The 15,339-nt window shown below is 43.6% G+C and overlaps 1 protein-coding gene across 1 annotated transcript; it reads left to right on the top strand.

The window, feature by feature from the left end:
• The first annotated feature begins 12,022 nt into the window (after window positions 1-12,022).
• Window positions 12,023-13,519, top strand: LOC109162254. Its single transcript, XM_019310974.1, has one exon. The coding sequence runs from the start codon at window positions 12,023-12,025 to the stop codon at window positions 13,517-13,519; it is 1,497 nt and encodes a 498-aa protein (XP_019166519.1).
• The last annotated feature ends 1,820 nt before the right edge of the window (window positions 13,520-15,339 follow it).

Below are 15,339 nucleotides of genomic sequence, written 5' to 3'. Positions count from 1 at the left end.
GGCAAAACATGCCTAAGATAGGCTTTAGCCGAGGAAACAGAAAACATACCATCAGAAGCTGCAGTCTAAAGCGGGATATCCCTCGGGCCCTGGCCCATCCGGGACAAATCCACAGTGACCCCAGCATATAACAGCTCCTCATGACCAGTGAGATCCAGTACACCATCGTGTATGTAATCCAGGAGCATCTCCCAGGAGTAAGAAACACTCGGGAAAGGAAAAAGCTTACCTAGCGGCCCCAAACCTGACCAATTATCCTACTAGAAATTAACCCGGCCCTGGAACAAGCGCCAAGTCAGGACCCGCTCTGCCTCATCGCGAATTGCTAGCATTCGCCTCCAAGTGTGCGAGTCAGAATATCGGGCCACCATAGCAACTGGGTGAACTCGTCTACAATACTTGGCCCTCATAAAGTCTGACCACAAAGTGTGTTCCGTGCGAAAGTTCCACCACAACTTCGCACTAGCTGCTCGAACCATCAAGTCCAAGTCCAGGAAGCCAACTCCCCCTTCCTTCTTAGGCAAGGAAAGTGTTTTCCACGAGCTCCAATGGTACTGGGCTCCCCCTGAATGCTTCCAGAAGAAGCTTGCAAAACACCGTTCCAAGTCCTGAACGACTTGCTTGGGCGGCGCACAGGCTCAAACAAGTGCAATGGAATAGCCTGTAGTACCGATGATATCAAGACTGCCTTCCCCCCTTTTGATAGTACCCGTCGTTGCCAACTCAAACATTTAGCTTTAACTTTGTCAATCATAGAGGCAAAGTAAATGCATTTCTTACGACCTATGTATACCGGACACCCAAGATACGTAAAGGGGAAGTCATTATTTGCACACCCGGTCTCCCTGCAAACTTCGTCAATTACCCGGACTGGAGTACGAGGATGCATATAGAACGCACTCTTCTGGAAACTCACCAACTGCCCCGATATCTCCTCATAATCTTTTAAAGCTGAGATGACCTTTGTAATTGCCCCAAGCCTGGCCGTGCTAAAGATAATGACATCGTCTGCATAAGCCAAATGATGAATATGTGGTGTACCCGGCGGTTGAATGAACCGGGGCACCGTGTAATCGTCATAGACTCGGGCTAGATAGATGGAGAGAAAACAATATATTTTATTAGAAAGCGAGATTTTTTAGGAATTGGGCGGGAAGTTAAAGTTCAGGATTTTGTTTTTATATATAGTAAGTATAGAAGTATAGATTATTATCCAACATTTTTTTTTGTGTGCAAGAAATATATGGCCGTATTTGGTAAATAATTAGCCTATTAGTCAATTTTGACTTGTTTGACCACTATTAGTTGTTTGACTTGGTTAAAAAACCAATATGAGTGTTTGATTAATTAAATTTTTGTAACAACTTATTGCTCCAAAACACAAAAATTCAAAAAGTTACTCAAGATAGCTTTTTCCATCAACTTTTTGATAGAGTCATTTTGTATATAATCAGTTGTCAACTAACAACTAATTTATCAAAATATCTTTCTAGAATCAACTAATGTTATCAATTAGTTAAATTTAGCAACTTAATAAACTAACAAACTATTTACCAAACACCCTTATGTCTATTTACTGTTTCTGAGTAAGTTGTGTAATTTGTAGTTTAGTACATATGGTCTCAGCAAACCTGATAGCTTTTCTAAGAAAGGGAAACACCGAAAGGAAATTATAATAATATTTTTTTTTATTTTTATTTAAAAAAAAAAGAAGAAAAAAGGCCAGAAGGTGGCTATTTGATGTCTCAGAAATTGATAAGTTTTCGTCCAAGGCTTCGCCAATCGCTACTTCTCCACGTGTAAAGGCTAAAGATATACGGAGTAGCTTTCTATTTTTGGCAAAAGAAAAACAGATTTTCTATTTTTTTTTTTAATTATCCATGTTAAAATAGTGATTGAAAAAAAAAATTCTCAAATTTCAGATACTATCACATAATAGTGCTAACATTATTTTTGAAAGAATAGTGCTAACATTATAGTATTTAGTAAATACCACCTATGGTCTCTCGAGTTTGGTGGCATCACCATCAATGTCCCTAACTTTCGTAATTACCATCCGTCATCCTCCGAGTTGTCAAAAATTACCTTCTAGCGTCCTTCCGTTACTTCCTCCCGTCTCAGCCGTCAAAATGGAGGGTAATATTGTCATTTGACTTATACGAAAAGAGTTAGTACCAGCCAAGGTCCCTCGAGTTTGGTGGTTTGGCCATCTTTAGTCCCAAGTTTCCATATTCAATTATTTTCCTTCTTTCATATTCTCCTCTTCAAATGTATTATTATTACTATTATTTATAGTTATTATTATATTCTTATTATTATTACTATTATTTAAAGTTATTATTGTTATTATTAAATTATTGTTGTTATTAAATTATTATTATTATTGTTATTGTTATTATTATATTATTAGCATTAAATTATTATTATTATTATTATTATTATTATTATTATTATTATTATTATTGTTATTATTATTATTACTATAATATTCATATTCATATTATTATTATTATTATTATTATTATTATTGTTGTTGTTGTTGTTGTTGTTGTTGTTATTATTATTAAATTATTATTATTATTATTATTATTATTATTTTTATTGTTATTATTATTATTATTATTAAATTCTTATTATTATTACTATTATTTTATTGTTATTATTATTATTATTATTAAATTATTAAATTATTATTATTATTGTTGTTGTTGTTGTAGAAATGTGCAAATGCTATATAGGATGAGTGTATTTAATAAAATCTGAAAATTAGAGAAATAAAAATCTGGAGGAATGGAAAAATGGAAAACTGAAAAAATGGAGAATGAAAACTGGAAAAATGGAGAAAGAAAACTGGAGAAATGGAGAAATAAAAAACTGGAAACGGAAAAACAGATAAATGAAGTAAACGACCCCTATACATTTGTAAATTTTCTTTAATATTGTATAGGAGAAGAGGGAGTTCGAGTTGGAAGTTGAGAAACCACCAACTTTCTTTAATATTTTTTAGCCAAGTTTGGGACTAAAGATGGCCAAACCACCAATAATAATAATAATAATAATAATAATTTACTAATAACAATAACAATAACAATAATAATAATATGAATATAAATATAATAATAATAATAATAATAATAATAATAATAATAATAATAATAATTTAATGCTAATAATATAACAATAACAATAATAATAATAATAATAATAATAATAATAATAATAATAATAATAATAATAATAATTTAATAATAAAAATAATAACTTTAAATAATAGTAATAATAATAAGAATTTAATAATAACTATAAATAATAGTAATAATAATACATTTGAAGAAGAGAATATGACAGAAGGAAAATAATGGAATATGGAAACTTGGGACTAAAGATGGCCAAACCACCAAACTCGAGGGACCTTGACTGGTATTAACTCTTTTCGTATAAGTCAAATGACAATATTACCCTCCATTTTGACGGCTGAGACGGGAGGAAGTAACGGAAGGACGCTAGAATGTAACTTTTGACAACTCGGAGGATGTCGGATGGTAATTACGGAAGTTAGGGACCATTGATGGCGATGCCACCAAACTCGAGGGACCATAGGTGGTATTTACTCTTATAGTATTTGTTTAAAAGAATAAGATAAAACAATCTTAATATTTAAAATAAAAGCGAAATGTAATCTTGAATAATATTATGTGAACACGCGTGGAATATAAAGACATTTGACACAATATAGTAAATTCAGACAAAAGACTTTAAAATTTAAAGTAGAATTGAATATAATGCAATCTTAGTATAACATGACTAAGGGTTTGTTTGGTTCGCACATAGGAATAGAAATCGGAATCGGAATGAGTATCAAATACTTGGTAATGATAATGAGTTTTAGTGAAAGTATTTAACATGTTTGGTAGTAGGGTGGAATGAGAATATATGGTTACTAATAGTAGTGTTTGAGAATGAATAAGGGAATGAAATCCTTATTTTATTTGGTTATGAGTTTTTCAATTGATAGGGTATTTGAAACCCATAGTACTGTTCTAAAAACCTATTAACCAAACAACAACAATCACTTCCATACCCATTCCTATGGGCAAAACCACCAACCAAACACACCCTAAGTTCAACATGGAATGCAATGTGACGTGGCACATGCAATATACTAAACACAGACAAAAACCTTTAAGATTTTCAAATAGAAACGACATTGTGTTGTAATTGACTAGCCCGTTGGCCCATTAGCTCCTAACCGGTGAGAGTTGCAAGATAATATAATGATAAAAGTAAGTAGTCTTAGAACAAGAGATAGGGGAGAAAGGAGAGTTCTTCATTCCATTTCACTAGGCTCTTTTACAAAGGAGCTACAACATATATATAATAATCAACTATAACGGAAAGCATAATGAGGACATAAATATGTCCGTTACATAATAATGTCCACTAAGTATATATATTTATAACACATTGAAATTAAACTTTCGATAACTTTAAGTTAGAGTTAATTCCAGCAATAGTCATCCGACTATTGTGATTTTCCAAATTTGGTCCTCGTCTTTTAATTTGGACAAAATAAACCCTTGACTATCATAATTGTTCCATCATTGGTCCTTCCGTTAACCAACTGTTAAATAGATGTTAGTGAAGGGCTAAAAAGTTAATTTCTTCTACTGGGTCATTTCCTCACCCGTCCAAACCCCCCATAGCTGATGAATTGTAATACAAAAAGACCCATGCTTCAATCAGTATAATCAATCTGAATCATCAAAAAATTAAAATCAACGATCAGGGAATGTGCTCACGGGCTCGGCTTACTAGAGGGTGTGCACCGGATTCAATATATATATATATATATATATATATATATATATATATAGTTTTAAATATTATTTATTTATTTTTATATTTTTGTATTAATCGATAATTTTCAAATAATATTAATCATATAAGATTTTTTTAAAATAATTTATGTATATTAGCTTTTTTAATAATTAGAAATTAGCGGTTTTAATATTATTTACTAATTTTTGTCATATTAATTTTCAAATATATTAAATTGATTACTTCATGTATAATTCAGTTAATAATTAATGGGTTTGACAATTATATATATATATCTACTATATACACTATACTAATAAGAGTCAATAAAGTTAGACTATAACGGGAACTAAAAAATGTTCGTGAATAGTTCAGATTATTTTGATTTTAGTATTTATTTTTTATTTTTTTTTATTTTACCCTCTATTATATTATTTCTTCTCTTAAATATAAATACACTCACATTCTGTTAGTATAAACTTTAGTAATGGAATGTGTCTTTCTATTTCACGGAGCCTTAACATCAATTTGGACAATAGACTAAAATTGTCCAACTTTTATTAAGTCTGGGCAAAATGTGACAAAATTATTTATGGTGGACTAAATGTGTCCAATGCGTAATAAGTGAAAGACCAAAAATGGAATTCACTCTATATATTTACAATTCATTTCATTTTCTATACTCAACCTGCTTGTATTAAAAACAAAATCAGCATCAAGCCATCAACCTTGACAACAAAAACACTTGGTATATAACAAGATGTATCCATTGTTTCAGAAAAGGTTTATGCACAAAGTGACTGATGAGGTATGGACCCCGGCCCAAGAAGGATAGAGAAAAACCAAAAAGAATGGAGAAGCCCAGAGGAAAATAGGGAAGCCCAAGAAGAATGAAATACGGCCCAAGGAGTGGGAGTCCCTGAAGTAGCAAGGCCCGAAAGAGACTCGGACCGAGTCCAGGAGTTTGGCTGACCCCGAGGTCTGGATGAGGACTCGGCCAGGAGGACAGAGAGCCGTTGGAAGATATTAAAGAGGGGCATTGAAGAGCCCAGCCAAGGAGCCGTTGGGAGGCCCAGTAACGGCAGCCCAACGACCCTGCGATATAATTGGCATTTACGACCCTTAATGTACTTTAAAATCGAATTAAAAGGAGGGCCTACTATATAAAGGTCCCTCTAAAGATGTATGAGGAGGCGAGTCCATTCCCAGAGAATAGAAACACACTCTTGCTACTTTCATTCATCCCTTTATATGTTTTCTAGCTTTATTGAAAGGTGAATCCACCGACCAAAGTTGTGTTGGACCTCCCTAGGCCCAAAAACCCTAAAACCAACACTGGCGCCGTTTGTGGGGATCTAAACGAAGGGTCGCGTTTGCTCCTGAGCAACAGAGTTCACGAAGGAAGAAAAACGACCGAGTGAGAGAATGTCTGAAGAACGAAGCCATGCCTCCGACCGTAACTGCGAGCCGGAAGCTGACTTGAGAGATCAGCTGAACCAGCGAAATGCGCAAAGTCAGGAAAATGATTCGGCACCCTGAAATCGGCCCCCGCCAATGATACCTCTCACCCCGGAGCAGATTCGGGCCATTGGACGAGCAATCGCTGCCGAGAACCGGGAAAGAGGAGAACCGTCGATTTCTCGACCATCGCCGCACAATCAGCAACCGCCCCAAAGGTCGGATGGGGATAGACGAGGAGATCGGCGAGCGGAGGATCCGCCGATGTGGCTAGTCGATTCGAGGCTAGGTCCGAATGCAGCACGCCAATCGGCGAGAGAACTATTGGGGGAAAGAGAACCCAGTCGCGCACCGGCAAACCAACGAAATCAAGAGGTTACCCGAGAGAAAACCCGCACCAGGACGACTCAAACTCGGGCACGACAGACTGAGCGACCTACTCGCAACGAAGAGCAGCAGGCCGAGTCGCAGGTCGGCGAAAGCACCGAGTCCAAAGGAAATCATACCCGAAACGCCGAAGATGTGGCCCACTTGGACCAAGAGCTACGGAATTTGAAGGAGCAAGTGGAAGGTAGAACCAAGTCCCCAGGTCGGACGTTGCTCACCACCTTTGTAACACCCTGTGTTACGGCCCCTAAAACCATTTAATTAATTAATCATTAGCCCAAGAGAAAGAATAAATCATAATGATTAATTAGGGAAAAAGGCCCACCATAGTCCATGGGCACTCATAGCTAAACCCAACCCCTAAACCCAATCCTTAGTTCCAAAAGGAATAGAATTAGCGAGCTTATAATATTAGTTCCTAATTAGGACTCCTAAATATATAAATAGGAGACTTAGGAGGCACCTAGAACTTCCCACAACAATAACGCCCCACCACCCCAAAAGAGCTCCAAGAATCCCCTTAGGATAAATCAAGAAGGCAAGGAAGCTTAAAGAAAGACCCTTCATAGCCAAGGAATTAATTAAGGCTAAGAGGTAACCCATGTCTCAACAAAACCTATTTTTATAGTTATGATTCCCCCTTAGGGTTTCCCCCATATTATTGTGTTTGGCGAGTTATGATAATTATTGTTGATGTTTGATGTGATGATCCCATGAGGGATCTTGATAATCTTGATATTGGGAGTCTCTTGATAATTATGATGTTCTTGATGATTATTTGGGATTCTTGATAATTATGTGTTGTTCTTGATAATTGTGTGATGTTCTTGATGCCGATGCGTTATTCTTACCGAATCTTGTAATTAGAAGACGAATCGTATTCCTGTTGATATAAAAGCGATTAGAACCCTAGGTTGTATCGTATGATCTTATTCTTGGGTTGTTGGGTGAGGAAATCGCATGTTTGGGTGTTGATTGTGTTTAGAAAAGCATGATAGGTTATGTGTCGTTCGTTTCTCGTAATTGATCCGTTAATTGTCTACGTGTTGTCGTTAATTGCGTTGTAAAGTGTCTAAGCATGGTTTCGGGTTCCACAACGGTTCCCGGGGCGCAATTGATGAAAAAGAGTCAGTGGGGGGTAGGTGGGGGGTAGGGGACCCGCCACCTACCCGGTGCCGAGAATCACCGCCTGGCAGCGGGTGGCCGGCGGGCGGGCAGCTGCCCGCCGGCGACCCGCTGCCCGGAACAGTAAAACCGGCGGGTGGCCCCCCCACCCACCGGCTACCCGCTGGAAATTCGTCCCACCCGGGTTCCCGGCTTCCCCGTTTGATGTTCCCCGTTCCCCGTGGTGTCCCAACGGACTCCATTTATCGTGCCTATGTCTAGTTTGATGTTTCGGGTACCGTTCGTAGGTTTATGAGTCTATTATATTGCATGCTAGTTGAATTGGTACCCCGTTGACCTAGGTGGTAGAAGTATGAATCCCTTAGGACTATTCTTAGTAAGTGATGGATCACGCATAGGTTTTGTTATACGTTTCCTCCCCCTTCCTAATGTGTAATGTGGGTTGCATGTGCTTGCTATGTGTTATGTGTGTGTTACCCCAATTCGGTTGCGATCGGATTGGTTATCCTGAGCTGCGGTTCAGAAGCTAGCTGCGGTCAGATTGATTCTCTTGGGCTGCGGTCCACCGTTTGGTTGCGATCAAACGTTTCTATACGAGCTGCGGTTCATCCTTTTTCCTGGCTGCGGTCAGATGACATTCTCTTGGGCTGCGGTCCACTGTTTGGTTGCGATCAAACACTATGATGAGCTGCGGTTCATTGGTCGGTTGCGATCGACCCCTCCGTGTTGCGATACGGGGCAGGGTGCTGCGGGGCCGTGTCAGAGCTATATGCGCTGACCCTCATGTATGGGCATGCGATTGGTCCTGTGGCGCCAACAAAGTGTGTTATGTGTTGTGATATGGATGAGTTGTGATTATGAGTATCTTGGGGGTTGTGACTATGGGATTTATGTTGGGGATTGTTTACGTTGGGTTATGATTATTAATGGTGCTCAGCTTTATCTGTCTTGCCTGTTGTGGACTGTATATGCTCGTTATAACTGTTGCTTGTGTCTGGCCTTATCTGTCGAGTCATTCCCGGTTTTAAAGCTAGAGTTCGTAGGGTATATCTTCATGCTCAAAATGGTTTTCGTATATCTATATATATCTCTATATGTATTGTATTTCAACGCGTTGGAGTGGGTTACCAGCATCTCTCGCTGGACAGATATATTTGGCTTTCAGGCACAGAGGACTAGAGCACTGGAGCGCGCTAGAACTGGAGCGTAGAAGTAGAGTAGTTTCCCTTTCGGCCTGCGTGCCATATTATGCATTGTGTTTCAATGGATATTAGTTAGACAGCCTGTGCACCTGGGTTCTCTAGCCCAGGTGTGGCATAGCACCCGTACACTTATGATATACTTTGGGATGTAATGAGATATTACCTTTATTATATAAGCTTAAAATGTCTTGAAAATCTGGGGTGTTACAACCTTGCCCTTCTCGGCCGAGATTATGGCGTACAGGATACCCGACGACTTTAAATTCCCAGAGCAGGCCACCTTCGACGGATCCGGCGACCTGCGCGAACATCTCTTGAGTTACCAAGCCATGTGTGGCACTTTCCTGCCAACGCTGAAGGGCTCGGCGCAAAGATGACTCGTGGCCTTACCCCTAGGCTCAATCCGTAGTTTCGAAGAGTTGGCCGACCGCTTCATGAGTCATTATGCGGCTAACATCAAACCGCAAAAAGATTTAACATATCTGGGAGATATCCGTTAAGAGGAGGGCGAATCTCTCAAAACTTACCTAGCCCGGTGGGAAAAGGAGATTCATTCCATCGAAGAGGTAGAGGATCAGACTGCCCTCACCTTCTTCATCGAGTCGCTGCGATCTGACCAACTTTATCGCGACCTCAGACACAACCGGCCCGCCACCTACGCGGAGGCTATTCACATGGCCAACAAGCGAGCCAATACGGAATAAGCCGTGAAACATAAACGACAACGTGAGATCGGAGGATCCTCCGGGGGGAAGCGAACCCGGGCGGAGGTACGGGAGAGAAGTCCAGACTCGGCCCTGCGACCGAGGCTCGACGCGTATACGACAGGCCCAGCGTCCAGCCTTACCGGCCGACCTCCCAGCATCTGATACATGAAGTGCAGGCCGTCGCATCGCCTCCACCTCCTCTTACCGGAGAGCGCGCAGTAAATGAGGACCCGGGTAAGTCGTCTAAGTATTATCGATACATAAATCCTACACCCACAACACGGAGGAGTGTTACTACCTGAAGAAGATCTTGGAGGGGATCATCCAACAAGGGACGCCGCCTCCCAACCAATGGCGAAGAAGATCGGCGACCCCCCAGAGGCGGTCGAAGGCAATCGCGGAAAGCAGCCGGCGACCGACGAAGGTGAAACCCAGTGGAGGTAGAAGCCGGTTATCAACATGATAGTCGGCGGACCTGAAAGAAGCGATTCTGCCAACACTAGAAAGGCCTGGGCTCGGCAACTGTATGTAGGGACCGTGTATGGACGAGAAGGCGGCTCGAAGAAAGTATGCCGGGAGCCTATCGTCTACACAGACAAAGATTTGCCCGCCAGAGAGACACTGCATCGCGACGCCCTAGTCATTGCTATGGATGTAAATGGGGTGGTCGTCTGGCGAATCCTGGTGGACACCGGGAGCAGCGTCAATGTCTTATATCTCGAGATCTTCGTCAAAATGGGGCTATCACGGGAACAACTAGCCTCAGTCAAGACGCCACTTGCTGGTTCACAGGCGACTCCGTGGAAGCTGAGGGATCCATTATTCTACCCGTTGAGGATGGGACCTATCCCGATGTACAGAAGCTAGACATGAAGTTCATCGTGGTCGACTTGGCATGCTCTCACAACGCAATCCTCGGCCGGCCTGGTTTGGAAGATCTGGGAGCTTTGATCTCCGTCGAGCATCTTTGCTTAAAATTCCGCACACCAAGCGGTGTAGGTACGGTGCGTTGCGACAGGAGAACCGCCCGCGACTGCTACCTGCAAGCTTGCTGGGGTATGGGCAAATGAGAGATGCAGGTTCATGAGATCACGGAACGACCCCCGAAGAAGACGATGCCACCTCGCCCCGAGCCGGCCGTAGAACTGGAGGAAGTTGAGATTGGCCTGTCTCAACAAGAAAGGCGAGTGAATATTGGAGTCGGCCTCCGCGAAGAGGTGCAAGAGGAAGTCATCAAGGTGCTTCGAGAAAACCGCTTGGTTTTTGCGTGGGGACCCGAAGATATGCCTGGAGTGGACAGGTCTATAATCTCTCATCGGTTCGCCGTCGACCCTGGTCACCGACCTGTGATCTAAAAGAAGCGATACCTGGCTAATGATCGCATATAATTCGTCAAGAAAGAGGTAAATACACCACTAGCCGCCGGCCATATCCGGGAAGTCAAGTATCCGAAATGGTTAGCCAATGTGGTGCTTGTGCCGAAACCACCAGCCTAGAGGATGTGTGTAGATTACACCGACCTTAACAAAGCTTGCCCAAATGACTCTTTTCCTTTGCCCAGGATTGACCAGTTGGTCGGCGAGACGACAGGGTCGGCATTGTTGAGCTTCATGGATGCCTTCCGAGGGTATCACCAAATCTACATGCACAAGGCCGATGAGGAGAAAACATCTTCCTGACCCCGAATGGCGTATACTGTTACCAATTCATGCCCTTCGGACTCAAAAATACAGGAGCCACATATACACGAATGGTCGCCCGACTATTTCAGGACCTGTTGGGAAAATCCATGGCAGCGTGGATGATATGCTGGTGAAGAGCCGGGAAGAAGTCAGTCATGCCGGGGACTTAGCCGACTGCTTCCAGGTAATGCTTAAGTATAATTTACGACTTAACCCCAAGAAATGTGCCTTCGCCGTGCAAGGGGGGAAGTTCCTAGGATACATGGTGACCAAGAGAGGCATTGAACCCAATCCCGAGAAGGTGCAGGCTATAATGGATATGCAGCCTCCCAGAACCGTTAAGGATCTACAATGACTGACCGGTCGACTGGTCGCCCTGAGCCGCTTCCAAAGTAAGTCGGCGGACAAGACTGTGCCCTTTTTCGAGGCCATGAAGAAGAAAACGGGTTTCGTGTGGACGACCGAGTGTCAACAATCCTTTGAAGAGCTGAAAAGGTACCTTTCCACACCTCCAGTGCTGTCTACCCCCCCAGGTCGGTGAACCTTTATTCTTATACCTGGCGACGTCCCCCAAGGCTGTGAGCTCGGACTTGTCCGAGAGGAAGAACGGACTCATTACCCAGTGTATTACGTGAGTCGCTCCATGAAGTTGGCTGAAACTCGGTACACGCTGCTGGAGAAAATAGTTTATCCCTTGGTGATCACAGTGCAAAAGTTGGCACCCTACTTCCAAGCCCACACCTTCCGAGTCCTGACCGACCAACCTCTGGGAAGTGTGTTGCGGAATCCCACGTCGTCCGGACGGCTCGTGAAATGGGCGATAGAGCTAACCCAATATGGAATCGTGTACCAGCATCGCCCCTCGATTAAAGGGCAGACCCTGGCCGACTACTTGGTCGAGTGCACCGCGGGAGAAGATGACAAGACCTCGGCCTCAGAGGAGGGCCCCAGCGAATGGTGGGAAATGCATGCGAATGGAGCAGCGAGTTGCCAGAACTGCGGCGGCGGAGTCATGCTTATCACACCCGAAGGGTTCAGGCTCTACTACGCTTTGAGTTATTTGTTTCAGACATCCAATAACGAGGCCGAGTACGAAGCAGTACTGGGAGGACTACGACTTGCCAAGACATTAGGGGCGGATCGCCTGCGGATCAAGACTGACTCGCGCCTGGTAGTAGGACAGGTGTCCGGAACCTGCGAAACCAAGAACGCCCAGATGGCTCAATACAAAGAGAAAACAATGGAACTATTGAAGGGATTTATGGCTTACGAGATAGAATACATCGCCCGGGCCGACAACGTGGAGGCTGATATACTATCGAAGATCGCCTTGGAAGGCGTGCTAGACCATCTTGTGAGAATTTGTCAAAAGGAGGAATTGCTTCGACCCAGCATAGAAGAAACAACTAATGAGATTCAACAAGTGACGACCCAGGAATGGGACCGTGACAAAAACCCGGAAATGTTTTGGATAGAAGACATTCGCCGTTACAAAGAGAAGGGAGAACTGCCAGACGACCCCGTGGTCGCTGCCCGAGTTTGCCACAAGGCTCCTTCATTTGAGATCATAGAGGGGCAGTTGTATAAGCGATCATTCGGGGGTCCTCTCCTCAAGTGCCTGCTCAGAACGGATGCGGAAAAGATAACGGATGAGGCTCATCGTGGAATATGCGCGGCCCACCAAGGCGCACACACACTCGCCCGGAAGTTAGTCGTTCAAGGCTACTATTGGCCTACTATGATGCGAGACTGCATAGAGTGGATAGCCAAATGCGTAGTCTGTCAAGCATTTGCTCGGAAAGATACTCGGCCCGCTACCTTTTACACGCCAGTCACCACGGTCATCCCGTTCGCAAAATGGGGTATTGAACTTCTGGGTCCTTTATCGGTCACTCCCGGACGTCTAAAGTTCTGCGTGGTAGCTACCGATTACTTCACCAAGTGGATTGAAGCCGAGCCGCAGGCCACCATCACTGAGTATCAATGTCGACGCTTTCTGTGGAAGAAGGTGATTTGTCGTTTCGGGCTACCCGAACACATAGTCAGTGAAATGGTCGACAGTTCCACTACCGACCATTTGTCGATTTTTGCCGACGACCACAGCATACGACACACTAAAGTGTCGGTCGCCTATCCCTAGGCCAACTGGCAAGTTGAAAATGCAAACCGCACGATCGTGGACGGTATCCGGAAAAAGTTAGAAGACGTCGGAGGAAACTGGGCGGACGAGCTTGACCGAGTCCTATGGGCGTATCGGACCACCCACAGACGGGCGACTCGTGAGAGCCCATTCTCCTTAGCATATGGCTTCGAAGCCAAGGTACTTGTAGAGGTCGTTGAGCCCACTCACAGAGTCCACAATTATTCGGATGAGGGAAACGAGGAAAACCTTAGGATTGAAAAGAACTTCTTAGAAGAACGAAGGGAGGTCGCGCATGCTCGCATGGTGGAGTATCAGCAGACTGTGAAGAGATACCAGGATCGACGAATTCGCCCACGAACCTTCCAGGTGGGCGACCTCGTGCTGCGAGATCGACAGGCTAGCCAACCCACGGAGGGGGGAACATCGATGTCAAGTGCGAGGGGCCCTATCGCATTGTCGCTGTGGTCCAGGCCGGCACATACACGCTAGAAACCCTAGAATGAAAGCCCGCCGACTGGATCTGGAATGTAATCCACTTGAAGAAATATTATCAGTGAAAGGTCAGTCACGTGTATTCGTTTAAAAGTTCGAATTTGAATAAAATGCCTATGGCTTTTCGCATGTTGGCAACAGTTTCTGAGATAGAAAAAGCCTAAAGGGTCACCTCGACTGAGGGACACAGCGAGAAGAGATAAGGAAACAAGGGCACCGACCCTTAGACGTTTCCAAGAAAAACCCTACAGGAGTCACCTCGTTTGAGACACTCGACATGAAAAGAGAGAGAAACTAGGGTTCCGACCCCAAGACGTTTCTGAGATATAAAAAGTCTAAAGGGTCGCCTCGACTGAGGGACTCGGCGCGAAGAGATAAGGAAACAAGGGCACCGACCCTTAGACATTTCCGAGAAAAAACCTACAGGAGTCGCCTCGTTTGAGAGACTCGGCAAGAAAAGAGAGAGAAACTAGGGTTCCGACCACAAGATGTTTCTGAGATAGAAAAATCCTAAAGGGTCGCCTCGACTGAGGGACTCGGCGAGAAGAGATAAAGAAACAAGGGCACCGACCCTTAGACATTTCCGAGAAAAAGCCTACAGGAGTCGCCTCGTTTGAGAGACTCGGCAAGAAAAGAGAGAGAAACTAGGGTTCCGACCCCAAGTCGTTTCTGAGATAGAAAAAGCCTAAAGGGTCGCCTCGACTGAGGGACTCAGCGAGAAGAGATAAGGAAACAGGGGCACCGACCCTTAGACGTTTCCGAGAAAAAGCATACAGGAGTCACCTCGTTTGAGAGACTCGGCAAGAAGAGAGAGAAACTAGGGTTCTGGCCCCAAGACGTTTCTGAGATAGAAAAAGCCTAAGGGGTTGCCTCGACTGAGGGACTTGGCAAGAAGAAAAGGAAGCAAGGGCTCAGACCCTTAGACGTTTCCGAGAAAAAGCCTACAAGAGTCGCCTCGTTTGAGAGACTCGGCAAGAAGAGAGAGAAACTAGGGTTCCGGCCCCAAGACGTTTATGAGATAAGGAAATGCCTAAAGGGTTGCCTCGACTGAGGACTCGGCAAGAAGAAAAGCAAGCAAGGGCTCAGACCCTTAGACGTTTCCGAGAAAAAGCCTACAAGAGTCGCCTCGTTTGAGAGACTCGGCAAGAAGAGAGAGAAACTAGGGTTCCGGCCCCAAGATGTTTCTGAGATAGGAAAAGCCTAAAGGGTTGCCTCGACTGAGGACTCGGCAAGAAGAAAAGGAAGCAAGGTCTCAGACCCTTAGACGTTTCCGAGGAAAAGCCTACAGGAGTCGCCTCGTTTGAGAGACTCGACAAAAAGGGAGG

This window comes from Ipomoea nil, unplaced genomic scaffold (genome assembly GCF_001879475.1).
Source record: "Ipomoea nil cultivar Tokyo-kokei standard unplaced genomic scaffold, Asagao_1.1 scaffold2928, whole genome shotgun sequence".
NCBI lineage: Eukaryota > Viridiplantae > Streptophyta > Magnoliopsida > Solanales > Convolvulaceae > Ipomoea > Ipomoea nil.
This window is presented reverse-complemented; position numbering and strand designations above follow the sequence as displayed.

Bases quoted from the DNA above. Each gene is read 5' to 3' on its own strand.
- LOC109162254 (XM_019310974.1), top strand. From the start codon at position 12,023: ATGAAGTTGGCTGAAACTCGGTACACGCTGCTGGAGAAAATAGTTTAT.